The sequence below is a fragment of the Taudactylus pleione genome, unplaced genomic scaffold (assembly GCF_031769625.1).
Source record: "Taudactylus pleione unplaced genomic scaffold, aTauple2 ptg000173l, whole genome shotgun sequence".
Lineage (NCBI taxonomy): Eukaryota > Metazoa > Chordata > Amphibia > Anura > Myobatrachidae > Taudactylus > Taudactylus pleione.
The window spans coordinates 3,195,427-3,210,970 of record NW_028284575.1 but is presented as its reverse complement, the minus strand read 5'-3'; the positions used below and the strand labels follow the sequence as shown (position 1 = coordinate 3,210,970).

The 15,544-nt window shown below is 47.7% G+C and overlaps 1 protein-coding gene across 3 annotated transcripts in view; it reads left to right on the top strand.

Moving 5' to 3' along the window:
* The first annotated feature begins 8,986 nt into the window (after positions 1-8,986).
* Positions 8,987-15,544, top strand: part of OSGEPL1 (O-sialoglycoprotein endopeptidase like 1) — a 37,270-nt gene continuing 30,712 nt past the window's right edge. Inside the window, exons 1-2 of one of the 3 annotated variants that reach the window (XM_088475495.1) lie at positions 9,074-9,092; positions 12,416-12,485. In XM_088475495.1, the coding sequence (XP_088331621.1) occupies positions 12,468-12,485 (18 nt within the window). In that variant the 5' untranslated portion in view covers positions 9,074-9,092; positions 12,416-12,467. Of the gene's footprint in view, positions 9,093-11,690; positions 11,870-12,415; positions 12,486-15,544 lie in introns of those variants that run through there. The other 2 variants (XM_088475496.1, XM_088475494.1) reach the window with 2 other exon arrangements.

The window sequence follows — 15,544 nt, the reverse complement described above, 5'->3', positions numbered from 1 at the left end:
TGATCTAGGGCACTACAAGGGGGGATAACATGATCTAGGGCACTACAAGGGGGATAACATGATCTAGTGCGCTACTATGGGGCATAACATGACAAAGGGCACTACTGTGGGGCATAACATTATCTAGGGCACTACTATGAAGCATAACATGAACCAGAGCACTACTATGGGGCATAACATGATCTAGGGTACTACTATGGGGCATTACATGATCTAGGGCACTACTATGGGGCATAACATGATCCAGGGCACAACTATAAAGCATAACATGATCCAGGGCACTACTATGGGGCATAACATGATCTAGGGCACTACTATGGGGCATAACATGATCCAGTGCACTACTATGGGGCATAACATGATCTAGGGCACTACTATGGGGCATAACATGATCTAGGGCACTATTATGGGGCATAACATGATATAGGGCACTACTATGGGGCATAAAATGATCTAGGGCACTACTATGGGGCATAACATGATCTAGGGCACTACTATGGGGCATAACATGGTCTAGGGCACTACTATGCGGCATAACATGATCTAGGACACTACTATGGGACATAACATGATCTACGGCACTACTATGAAGCATAACATGACCAAGGTCACTACTACGGGACATAACATGATCTAGGGCACTACCATGAAGCATAGCATGATCTAGGGCACTACTATCGGGCATAACATGATCTAGGGCACTACAAGGGATAACATGATCTAGGGCACTACAAGGGGGATAACATGATCTAGGGCACTACTATGGGGCATAACATGACATAGGGCACTACTGTGGGGCATAACATTATCCAGGGCACTAATATGAAGCCTAACATGAACAAGAGCACTACTATGGGGCGTAACATGATATAGGGCACTACAATGGGGCGTAACATGATCTAGGGCACTACTATGGGGCGTAACATGATCTAGGGCACTACTATGGGGCGTAACATGATCTAGGGCACTACTATGGGGCGTAACATGATCCAGGGCACAACTATAAAGCATAACATGATCCAGGGCACTACTATGGACATAACATGATCTAGGGCACTACTATGGGGCATAACATGATCTAGTACACTACTATGGGGCATAACATGATCTAGGACACTACTATGGGGCATAACATGATCTAGGGCACTACTATGGGGCATAACATGATCTAGGGCACTACTATGGGGCATAACATGGTCTAGGGCACTACTATGGGGCATAACATGATCTAGGACACTACTATGGGGCATAACATGATCTAGGGCACTACTATGAAGCATAACATGATCTAGGGCACTACTATGGGGCATAACATGATCTAGAGCACTACTATGGGGCATAACATGATCTAGGGCACTACTATGGGGCATAACATGATCTAGGGCACTACTATGGAGCATAACATGGTTTAGGGCACTACTATGGGGCATAACATGATCTAGGACACTACTATGGGACATAACATGATCTAGGGCATTACTATGAAGCATAACATGATCTAGGGCACTACTATGGGACATAACATCATCTAGGGCACTAGCATGAAGCATAACATGATCTAGGGCACTACTATGGGGCATAACATGATCTAGGGCACTACAAGGGGGGATAACATGATCTAGGGCACTACAAGGGGGATAACATGATCTAGTGCACTACTATGGGGCATAACATGACATAGGGCACTACTGTGGGGCATAACATTATCTAGGGCACTACTATGAAGCGTAACATGAACCAGAGCACTACTATGGGGCATAACATGATCTAGGGTACTACTATGGGGCATAACATGATCTAGGGTACTACTATGGGGCATTACATGATCTAGGGCACTACTATGGGGCATAACATGATCCAGGGCACAACTATAAAGCATAACATGATCCAGGGCACTACTATGGGGCATAACATGATCTAGGACACTACTATGGGACATATCATGATCTAGGGCACTACTATGAAGCATAACATGATCTAGGGCACTACTATGGGGCATAACATGATCTAGGGCACTACTATGCTATGGAATCCAGAAGCTTAGAGGGTCCACATTTGGGACCTGACTCAACTGCATCCAGGTTATGCAGTTGTCTGTTAGGTTTCTGGAATTACCCACTAAGCACTGTATGGCACAGTGTGAAGCACAGTGTGGCATGTGTAATGACGGCAGTACAATGTGACATATTGTTAATTTGAGGCTCTATAATATGACATAATATGAACTGTGTGCACTGTATGGAATAATATGAACTAGAGCATTACTATGGGGCATGACATGATCTAGGGCACTACTATGGGGCATAACATGATCTAGGGCACTACTATGGGGCATAACATGATCTAGTGCACTACTATGGGGCATAACATGATCCAGGGCACTACTATGGGGCATAACATGATCTAGGGCACTAATATGGGGCATAACATGATCTAGGGCACTACTATAGGGCATAACATGGTCTAGGGCACTACTATGAAGCATAACATGATCTAGGGCACTACTACAGGACAAAACATGATCTAGGGCACTACCATGAAGCATAACATGATCTAGGGCACTACTATCGGGCATAACATGATCTAGGGCACTACAAGGGATAACATGATCTAGGGCACTACAAGGGGGATAACATGATCTAGGGCACTACTATGGGGCATAACATGACATAGGGCACTACTATGGGGCATAACATGACATAGGGCACTACTGTGGGGCATAACATTATCCAGGGCACTACTATGAAGCGTAACATGAAGCAGAGCACTACTATGGGGCGTAACATGATCTAGGCTACTACTATGGGGCGTAACATGATCTAGGGCACTACTATGGGGCGTAACATGATCTAGGGCACTACTATGGGGCGTAACATGATCTAGTGCACTACTATGGGGCGTAACATGATCCAGGGCACTACTATGGGGCATAACATGATCTAGGGCACTACTATGGGGCATAACATGATCTAGGGCACTACTATGGGGCATAACATGGTCTATGGCACTACTATGCAGCATAACATGATCTAGGACAACTATGGGGCATTTCATGATGTACGGCACTACTATGAAGCATAACATGATCTAGGGCACTACTACGGGACATAACATGATCTAGGGCACTACCATGAAGCATAACATGATCTAGGGCACTACTATCGGGCATAACATGATCTAGGGCACTACAAGTGATAACATGATCTAGGGCACTACAAGGGGGATAACATGATCTAGGGCACTACTATGGGGCATAACATGACATAGGGCACTACTGTGGGGCATAACATTATCCAGGGTACTACTATGAAGCGTAACATGAACCAGAGCACTACTATTGGGTGTAACATGATCTAGGGCACTACTATGGGGCGTAACATGATCTAGGGCACTACTATGGGGCGTAACATGATCTAGGGTACTACTATGGGGCGTAACATGATCTAGGGCAGTACTATGGGGCGTAACATGATCTAGAGCACTACTATGGGGCATAACATGATCTAGGGCACTACTATGGAGCATAACATGGTCTAGGGCACTACTATGGGGCATAACATGATCTAGGACACTACTATGGGTCATAACATGATCTAGGGCACTACTATGAAGCATAACATGATCTAGGGCACTACTACGGGACATAACATCATCTAGGGCACTACCATGAAGCATAACATGATCTAGGGCACTACAAGGGGCGATAACATGATCTAGGGCACTACAAGGGGGATAACATGATCTAGGGCACTACTATGGGGCATAACATGACATAGGGCACTACTGTGGGGCATAACATGACATAGGGCACTACTGTGAAGCGTAACATGAACCACAGCACTTCTATGGGGCATAACATGATCTAGGGTACTACTATGGGGCATTACATGATCTAGGGCATTACTATGGGGCATAACATGATCCAGGGCACAACTATAAAGCATAACATGATCCAGGGCACTACTATGGGACATAACATGATCTAGGGCACTTCTATGGGGCGTAAAATGATCTAGGGCATCACTATGGGGCGTAACATGATCTAGGGCACCACTATTGGGTGTAACATGATGCAGGGCACTACTATGGGGCACAACATGATCTAGGGCACTACTATGGAGCATAACATGACCTAGGGCACTACTATGGGGCGTAAAATGATCTAGAGCACTACTACGGGGCTTAAAACTGCTGTGGAGAGAAGTGTCTCTCTAGAAAGGGATAGTGGATCCTTCAAAATTTTGCTATGGGGTCCACAAAGGTCTGGATATGCCCCTGCTCCCCCCGTGTGTTTTAAGGCCAGGTGCAATTTTTAAAATGATTTGGCCATTTTCGATCGATTGGAACGACAAAATCATTTAAAAAGTGTGTATGCGTGATAATGATGCCGATGCGCGCTCCCGCTGTAATTGATCATGGTCGCTGATCTCTTGAACATGCAGAAAGATATCGACCTATCGTTAATGACTTGGCACACATCGGTCCGTGTGTATGCACGATGAACGATGCAATGGACGATTTGTTGACAATTTTCCTGGCCACTCCCCTCCTCCATTTAGTGCCAGACAACGAGGAGGATCAGCAGCAGCAGCAGCGTGTATCGTCTAGGGAGAATTTGCCTCTTGTTTTATGTGAGTATACCCAGCATAGCACCAATGTATTCCAGTGCACCCCAATGTATTCCACTGCACCCCAATTTATTCTACTGCACCCCAATATATTCCACTGCACCCCAATATATTCCACTGCCCCACCAATGTATTCCACTGCACCCCAATGTATTCCACTGAACCCCAATGTATTCCACTGCACCACTAATGTATTGCACTGCACCCCAATGTATTGCACTGCACCACCAATGTATTCCTCTGCACCACCAATGTATTCCACTGCACCACCAATGTATTCCTCTGCCCCACCAATGTATTCCACTGCACCACCAATGTTTTCCACTGCACCCCAATATATTCCACTGCACCACCAATGTATTCTACTGCACCCCAATGTATTCCACTGCACCCCAATGAATACCACTGCACCCCAATGTATTCCACTGCACCCCAATGAATAACACTGCCCCACTAATGTATTCCACTGCCCCACCAATGTATTCCACTGCCCCACCAATGTATTCCACTGCACCCCACTGTATTCCACTGCACCACCAATGTATTCCACTGCACCACCCATGTTTTCCACTGCAGCACCCCAATGTATTCCACTGCACCTCAATGTATTCCACTGCACCACCAATGTATTCCACTGCACCACCAATGTATTCCACTGCCCCACCAATGTATTCCACTGCACCCCAATGTATTCCACTGCACGCTCACTGTATTCTACTGCACCACCAATGTATCCCACTGCCCCCAATGTATTCCACTGCACCCCAATGTATTCCACTGCACCACCAATGTTTTCCACTGCACCACCAATGTATTCCACTGCACCCCAATGTATTCCACTGCACCCCAATGTATTCCACTGCACCACCAATGTATTCCACTGCCCCCAATGTATTCCACTGCACCCCAATGTATTCCACTGCCCCCAATGTATTCCACTGCACCCCAATGTATTCCACTGCACCACCAATGTATTCCACTGCCCCCAATGTATTCCACTGCACCCCAATGTGTTCCACTGCACCACCAATGTGTTCCACTGCCCCCAATGTGTTCCACTGCACCGTCAATGTATTCCACTGCACGCCCAATGTATTCCACTGCACCCCAATGTATTCCACTGCTCCACCAATGTATTCCACTGCTCCACCAATGTAATCCACTGCCCCCAATGTATTCCACTGCCCCCAATGTATTCCACTGCACCCCAATGTATTCCACTGCACCACCCATGTATTCCACTGCAGCACCCCAATGTATTCCACTGCAGCACCCCAATGTATTCCACTGCAGCACCAATGTATTCCACAGCTCCACCAATGTATTCCACTGCCCCACCTATGTATTCCACTGCCCCACCAATGTATTCCACTGCCCCCCATGTATTCCACTGCCCCCCATGTATTCCACTGCACTTCAATGTATTCCACTGCACCCCAATGTATTCCACTGCACCACCAATGTTTTCCACTGCACCCCAATGTATTCTACTGCACCACCAATGTATTCCACTGCCCCCAATGTATTCCACTGCCCCCCAATGTATTCCACTGCACGCTCAATGTATTCCACTGCCCCCAATGTATTCCACTGCACCACCAATGTATCCCACTGCCCCCAATGTATTCCACTGCACCACCAATGTATTCCACTGCACCCCAATGTATTCCACTGCACCACCAATGCTTTCCACTGCACCACCAATGTATTCCACTGCACACCAATGTATTCCACTGCACGCCCAATGTATTCCACTGCCCCAATGCATTTCACTGCACCCCAATGTATTCCACTGCATGCCCAAAGTATTCCACTGCCCCATTGCATTTCACTGCACCCCAATGTATTCCACTGCACCCCAATGTATTCCACTGCACCACCAATGTATTCCACTGCACCCCAATGTATTCCACTGCACCACCAATGTATTCCACTGCACCCCAATGTATTCTACTGCCCTCAATGTATTCCACTGCACCCCAATGTATTCCACTGCACCACCAATGTATTCCACTGCACGCCCAATGTATTCCACTGCACCCCAATGTTTTCCACTGCACCCCAATGTATTCCACTGCACCACCAATGTATTCCACTGCACCCCAATGTATTCCACTGCACCACCAATGTATTCCACTGCACCCCAATGTATTCCACTGCACGCCCAATGTATTCCACTGCCCTCAATGTATTCCACTGCACCCCAATGTATTCCACTGCACCACCAATGTATTCCACTGCACGCCCAATGTATTCCACTGCACCCCAATGTTTTCCACTGCACCCCAATGTATTCCACTGCACCACCAATGTATTCCACTGCACCCCAATGTATTCCACTGCACCACCAATGTATTCCACTGCACCCCAATGTATTCCACTGCACCAATGTATTCCACTGCCCCCAATGTATTCCACTGCACCCCAATGTATTCCACTGCACGCCCAATGTATTCCACTGCCCCCCAATGTATTCCACTGCACCACCAATGTATTCCACTGCACCCCAATGTATTCCACTGCACCACCAATGTATTCCACTACACCCCAATGTATTCCACTGCACCACCAATGTATTCTACTGCACCACCAATGTATTCCACTGCACCCCAATGTATTCCACTGCACCACCAATGTATTCCACTGCCCCCAATGTATTCCACTGCACCCCAATGTATTCCACTGCCCCCAATGTATTCCACTGCACCACCAATGTATTCTACTGCACGCCCAATGTATTCCACTGCACCACCGATTCCACTGCCCCACCAATGTAAACCCACTGCACCACCAATGTTATTAGGCCACTGCACCACCAATATTATTATTATATTTTGTAATAAATACATTGATTAAAGAATAAATAAATTGTATGGTTATTTTGTACCCACTTTTAGCTGCTCCTAGATGGAGTATAACACATATACAGTATATATCCTATATACAGCAAATAGAGGGATGGAGGGAGGGGAAGGGACGATGAATATAAATATAAAAAGGGGGGGTAGAGAGAAAAAGATGTAATTTCAGAGAAATTATCCAAGTTTAGTCCTCTCACTGGTATCCGGGTAATAGATAAATAAAAGTATTATTATTATTATTATGGCGCAGGTGCGGACTAAGGGCCTGATGCAGCGAGGATCGCAGTTGCTAATACGCATGCAATTGTCAAATTGTTGCATTCTGCGCATGCGTATGCATCGCCACGCGCGAATACTCCTGTGCAATCGCAGTGTCTACGCAGACCCATCGCAGAGTTATTGACATAAAGTGCCATCTGTGGGTGGTGACAGTGGGGCATACATGCCTACCCTCCCGATTTTCGCGGGAGGCTCACTTCTCCCACATTCTGCCCACTGTCTAGTGAAGTGGGCAGAATGGGGAGAATATTAGCGGGGATCGGCGGTTCTGAGCATTGTGGGCAGGGCCTAATGATTTTAATTATGCATAATCGTGGTGGATTCCCGCGATGATGCGATCCGGCCAGTCCCACCCCCAACTCCACCTACCTGCTTCACCTCCACGGCCTTCTCCCAGGATTTAATACTCGGCAAGTATGCGGGCAGATGGTCGGAGAAACGCAGGCGTGCCAGTGCGTTTGAACGGCATGCATAAATTATCCACTGCAAATGCCTACGCAGCCTGAGGCCTAATAGTGTGCGTGGCTGCTAGCAATTCCTGAGTAAGGTCAGAGCTTGTGTAAGTGCGTGAAGCTACGATGGTACTCCATGTTACCGATGGTTTCACAGTCTTGCTAAACATTACGGATGTGTGTAAGGTAAGGAGAGCGTCATTATGTTGCGCTGCGACGGCATAGCGATTGCAATGAATTAGCATACTATCGCAGATAAACTGCGTGCGTAATCGCTATTGCATTCGCAGTTGCGATCCGTTATGAATCAGGCCCTAAATGATATATATGTTGCCATTTAGTGGCTGATTGGTAATATCACATGATATATTGAAGCCAATAGTAAGGACTTACATAATATAAAGAGAGATAAATATACTGTAGCATAAGGAAGTATTAGTGTTGCAGATTGTACAAGGGGCAGGTGAAGTGCTGATTAAATCACTGCAGTTACCAGGACACAACATCATTATCTGTGGGAAGACTTGCTGCCTATTTTGATCACAGTTCTTCTTGACCCCTGATAGGTGAGTTCAGGGGGGCAGCTGGGGCGGGGCAGGCACGTCACGTGCTCCGGGTGAGTGACAGCTCTTGTACATCGCGCTCCAGTGTATGACAGCTGATGACAATACTGATGTGATACAATGTATCAGATAGATAGACCGTGTATCACAGGAAGCCTGGGAAAGAGGCAGCCAATCGTTACGCTGAAATGATGAATGACAGGTCCAGGAGCCAATTAGCTGGATGATGAGTTAGCCAATGGGGAGAGCAGCTCCGAAGCAGGGGCAGGAAGCCCGGTCTCTAGGCTGAGAGACAGTGGCGAAGTGTGTGTGAGTAGGAGACAATAGTGTCACATGTGCTTGTGTGTCAGGGGGACACAGTGTCACAGGGGTCTGTGTACCAGGAGGATACAGTGTCACAGGGGTCTGTGTGTCAGGAGGATACAGTGTCACAGGGGTCTGTGTGTCAGGAGGATACAGTGTCACAGGGGTCTGTGTGTCAGGAGGATACAGTGTCGTGTGTCAGGGGGACACAGTGTCACAGGGGTCTGTGTGTCAGGAGGATACAGTGTCACAGGGGTCTGTGTGTCAGGAGGATACAGTGTCACAGGGGTCTGTGTGTCAGGAGGATACAGTGTCGTGTGTCAGGGGGACACAGTGTCACAGGGGTCTGTGTGTCAGGAGGACACAGTGTCACAGGGGTCTGTGTGTCAGGTTGACACAGTGTCACAGGGGTCTATGTGTCAGGGGAACACAGTGTCACAGGGGTCTATGTCACAGGGGTCTGTGTGTCAGGGGGACACAGTGTCACAGGGATCTGTGTGTCAGGGAGACACAGTGTCACAGGGATCTGTGTGTCAGGGGGACACAGTGTCACAGGGGTCTGTGTGTCAGGAGGATACAGTGTCACAGGGGTCTGTGTGTCAGGAGGATACAGTGTCACAGGGGTCTGTGTGTCAGGAGGATACAGTGACACAGGGGTCTGTGTGTCAGGTGGACACAGTGTCACAGGGGTCTGTGTGTCAGGGGGACACAGTGTCACAGGGGTCTGTGTGTCGGGGACACAGTGTCACAGGGGTCTGTGTGTCAGGGGGACACAGTGTCACGGGTCTGTGTGTCAGGGGGACACAGTGTCACAGGGGTCTGTGTGTCAGGAGGACACAGTGGTCTGTGTGTCAGGAGAATACAGTGTCACGGGTCTGTGTGTCAGGTGGACACAGTGTCACAGGGGTCTGTGTGTTGGGGACTCAGTGTCACAGGGGTCTGTGTGTCAGGAGGACTCAGTGTCACAGGGGTCTGTGTGTCAGGAGGACACAGTGTCACAGGGGTCTGTGTGTCAGGGGAATACAGTGTCACAGGGGTCTGTGTGTCAGGAGAATACAGTGTCACAGGGGTCTGTGTGTTGGGGACACAGTGTCACAGGGGTCTGTGTGTCAGGGGAATACAGTGTCACAGGGGTCTGTGTGTCAGGGGAATACAGTGTCACAGGGGTCTGTGTGTCAGGGGGACACAGTGTCACAGGGGTCTGTGTGTCAGGGGGACACAGTGTCACAGGGGTCTGTGTGTCAGGGGGACACAGTGTCACAGGGGTCTGTGTGTCAGGAGGACACAGTGTCACAGGGGTCTGTGTGTCAGGGGGATACAGTGTCACAGGGGTCTGTGTGTCAGGGGGATACAGTGTCACAGGGGTCTGTGTGTCAGGTGGACTCAGTGTCACAGGGGTCTGTGTGTCAGGAGGACTCAGTGTCACAGGGGTCTGTGTGTCAGGGGAATACAGTGTCACAGGGGTCTGTGTGTCAGGGGAATACAGTGTCACAGGGGTCTGTGTGTCAGGGGGACACAGTGTCACAGGGGTCTGTGTGTCAGGAGGACACAGTGTCACAGGGGTCTGTGTGTCAGGGGGACACAGTGTCACAGGGGTCTGTGTGTCAGGAGGACACAGTGTCACAGGGGTCTGTGTGTCAGGGGGATACAGTGTCACAGGGGTCTGTGTGTCTGGAGAATACAGTGTCACGGGTCTGTGTGTCAGGTGGACACAGTGTCACAGGGGTCTGTGTGTTGGGGACTCAGTGTCACAGGGGTCTGTGTGTCAGGAGGACTCAGTGTCACAGGGGTCTGTGTGTCAGGGGAATACAGTGTCACAGGGGTCTGTGTGTCAGGGGGATACAGTGTCACAGGGGTCTGTGTGTCAGGAGAATACAGTGTCACAGGGGTCTGTGTGTCAGGTGGACACAGTGTCACAGGGGTCTGTGTGTTGGGGACTCAGTGTCACAGGGGTCTGTGTGTCAGGAGGACTCAGTGTCACAGGGGTCTGTGTGCCAGGGGAATACAGTGTCACAGGGGTATACAGTGTCACAGGGGTCTGTGTGTCAGGGGGACACAGTGTCACAGGGGTCTGTGTGTCAGGAGGACACAGTGTCACAGGGGTCTGTGTGTCAGGGGGACACAGTATCACAGGGGTCTGTGTGTCAGGTGGACACAGTGTCACAGGGGTCTGTGTGTCAGGAGGACTCAGTGTCACGGGTCTGTGTGTCAGGAGCACACAGTGTCACAGGGGTCTGTGTGTCAGGTGGACACAGTGTCACAGGGGTCTGTGTGTCAGGTGGACACAGTGTCACAGGGGTCTGTGTGTCAGGAGGACACAGTGTCACAGGGGTCTGTGTGTCAGAAGGACACTGTCACAGGGGTCTGTGTGTCAGGTGGAAACAGTGTCACAGGGGTCTGTGTGTCAGGAGCACACAGTGTCACAGGGGTCTGTGTGTCAGGTGGACACAGTGTCACAGGGGTCTGTGTGTCAGGAGGACACAGTGTCACAGGGGTCTGTGTGTCAGAAGGACACTGTCACAGGGGTCTGTGTGTGAGAAGGACACAGTGTCACAGGGGTCTGTGTGTGAGAAGGACACACTGTCACAGGGGTCTATGTGTCACAAGGGTCTGTGTGTCAGGTGGACACAGTGCCACAGGGGTCTGTGTGTGAGAAGGACACAGTGTCACAGGGGTCTGTGTGTCAGGGGGGACACCTGTGCTCAAGTATGGATATCCTTAATCACTGGACTGATGGTGTGCATGGAGGACCGTGGTTAGGAATCCGTGTACTATGGCCATCGGTAAGTTAACCATTGATGGTACCATTGGTGGTTGGCATCAGTGGTATGAAACCATCAGCTGTGAAGCATTGATAGTTCCATCCACCAATAGGCTCACTGTTTTAATACTGACCAGACAGCAGCCCAATCTGAGAGTAGGGGCAGGGCTTTGCGGGTCTTGTTGGGGGGGGTCGAACTAAGCTCTGTGTCCTGGCACATGGTGGAAAAAAAAAACATATTGGCTCTGTGCCATCGATAGCGGTGAACCATTAGAACCATCGATGGCAAAACCATCAGCCATTGGTGGTCAATGGCCATCCTTACTGGAAGCACTATCTCTGTTAACCGCTGCCTGGACTGACAGTCCCAGGGGGAGAAAACACCTCTGAATGGGAACCCATTCACTGCCAGTTCAGCACGGACTTCCTCCAAGCTCAAACTGAGCAGCTCATTGTGGGTGGTACAGGGGGAGCTGCTGCCCGATGGTAAAATACGCCACTGTTTAATTACCAGGCAATGTGTGTTGTTTTTATGATATGCAGAAGTTAAATATAGGCTGTTTTTCAGTTATTACTGATCCTGCTATCTGGGGTATCAAGCCATATTGTCGACATTCATAATGTCGACACTGAGTGAGGTGAGTAACACTTTGTATAAAAAGACATTTAGGGGTATTCAATATAAATGCGTTAACTTCGAAGTTTTGAAGGCTGCAGTTAACGGAGCACATCGGAGATTTTTTTTGCGTTAAAGTATGGTGCGCGCTCCCGCTTATCCCCGCATTCAATATAAAATTAATGAAAACGGCAAACTCCGAAGTTGGACTTGCGTAAAGTTACGAATTTTTCCTTAAAATAATTGTAAGACCCCCCTAAAGTTGTAAAAACATGGGGGAACACTATGGGTACCCCCGTTTTAGCCTTTAATTGAAAGTCGGGTATTTAAATAGCCGCAGCAGGTGTTTTTTTCCCGACATTGAAGAAGTGATGCAGAAGAGCACTTAGGTTATTTTTTTATTTTTTTTTAGTGGTCCCATCAAATTTGGGGTACATGAAAATGGGTACTAGCATATTTTGATGTCCCTAAAGTAATTTTTGAAAAATTCTGCATTTGTGCACCTGCCGCTATAATTCTATTCTAGAAAACACGTGCCGCATACTTGCAGAATAGCCCTGAACCTATTTGCCTATTGTTTAACAATTTTTTCCCATTTTTTTTTTTTTTGCACCCCAATTTTAAAAGTAATTTTTTGGGGTGTCCCTATTTTTTTTTTTAAACTTTTTTTTGACAGTTATTTTTTAAATGTCAATCTCAGGGGTGCAGGCTATTTTTTTTAAGCCTGCACCCCTTTTTTTCGACACCTATTCAATGGTGAAAACTTATCCCCGTTTTTTATCAAAGACTTTTCAAAAATGCGATAAGTCTTTGAAATTGAATACGGTGTAAAACTAAAACCAGTGATATTAACACAAAAACGATAAAAAATGCGATATTAACGCAAAAAACACCCATATTGAATACCCCTCAAAGAGTGCAAACTATTCTTTGTTTACACGTGTGTGTGTGTGTACATATATATGTATGTGTGTGTATATATATATATATATATATATATATATATATATAAATAATATATACGACAGGCTCAATCCACGGCACTCGACCATCTGGGGTGCCCTTGGTATGTGACCACACCATCTACATAAAAAATATCATACAAACTCGGCACTCACATGCTTTTCAAACTGCAACTCCTTTGAACATAGGGAATGTTGGTTCCAAAATATTGCAATAATTTGTTAAGCTGGCCACCGCTTCACGGTCATTCCCATCTAGCCAGTCCCTACACTGTTTCTCAGATAAATGAACTTGATCTGCCATCTTGGCCTCAAGCTTGCATACATTTTAAACAGAAAACTGGGTCCTGCCTTAAAGAGACAGGACCACACCCAGGGCTATCAGTTAATAAGCACCTGGAAAAAGAAAAAAGTTTGTCTTACATTTGAAAAACAGGGTGCCCTAGCAAGTGTGACCACAAAATTTTCCAGGTGCTTATTAACTGATAGCCCTGGGTGTGGTCCTGTCTCTTTAAGGCAGGACCCAGTTTTCTGTTTAAAATGTATGCAAGCTTGAGGCCAAGATGGCAGATCAAGTTCATTTATCTGAGAATCAGTGTAGGGACTGGCTAGATGGGAATGACCGTGAAGCGGTGGCCAGATTTAACAAATTATTGCAATATTTTGGAACCAACATTCCCTATGTTCAAAGGAGTTGCAGTTTGAAAAGCATGTGAGTGCCGAGTTTGTATGATATTTTTTATATATATATATATTAGGGGTGTGCACCGGACACTTTTCGTGTTTTGTGTTTTGGTTTTGGATCTGGATCTTTCTTCGTGTTTTGGATCTGGATTGGTTTTGCCAAAACCACCCTTCCGTGTTTTGGGTTCTGGGTTTTGTGTTTTGGATCTGGATTTTTTCTTAAAAAATAAAAAAAAACCGCTAAAATCACATAAATGGGCCTTTTTTTGTTCCTACGCTATTAATAACCCCAATAACATTAATTTCCACTCATTTCCACTCTATTCTGAACACCTCACACCTCACAATATTGTTTTTAGGCCAAAAGGTTGTACCGAGGAAGCTGGATGACTATGCTAAGCGACACAAGGGGGCGGCACAAACACGTGGCCCATCTAGGAGTGGCACTGCAGTGGCAGACAGGAAGCCAATCAGCGTTATGGTGCCCATTTGCATGTAGCACGAACCCGGGAGATCCGTGCTACATGCATCTGTGTGATTGGCACAGAGCAATGACAGGTCCGTGAGACCCGTCTGTGCTGCTGTGGTAAAAAAAAAAAAAAAAAACCTGTGTAAAAAAAGAAAAAAATGGCGTGCACCCCCCCAAAAAAGAGCAACCAGCCCCGGGCATTAGTAACCCAGTGCTGGGTGTGCTTAAATACAGGGGACAAACGACGTAGGGGTCCCCTGTACTTAAGCACAACCAGCACCGGGCTAGTCAGAACCAGCGCTGGTTGCCAAAATACGGGGGACAAACGACGTAGGGGTCCCCTGTATTCTGCGCAACCAGCTCTGGGCTCTGATCCGGTCCTGGTTCTGGAAATATAGGGGACAAAAAATGAGTAGGGTTCCCCTGTATGTTCCAGAACCAGCACTGGACTTTTTCTAGCGGGGGGCTGATGCCACAGCCAGGGGAGCCCTTTCACCGGGCCCCCCAGCCGCAGCATCAACCCTGACCGCTAGTCAGCCCAGGCCGGGGATCCCTGGAGAGCTGGGGACCCCCCCAATAAAGGGGTCACCCTCTCCAGGGCACCCCAGGCCCAGGCTGATAGCCCGGGGCTATCCCCGCCACCCCTGGTGGCGGTGGGTGGCGGGTTGATTGTGTGGTGTGGTGTAAATAAAGAATATCAAACATTGTCTTTACAAGTAGAACTGCAAGTCCCAGCTAGCCTGCCCCGCATGCTGGTACTTGGAGAACCACAAGTACCAGCATGCAGGGCATTAAGGGCCCACTAGTACCTGTAGTTCACCTGTAAAAAAAATGTTTAAAAAAACACAGGACACACACACCGTGACAGTATAAGTTTATTAAACATACATACACACACACACATGTACACATACTCACCTATGTAACCTGTAGCATCGGTCCACTTGTCCGGTAAAGTATCCCTAG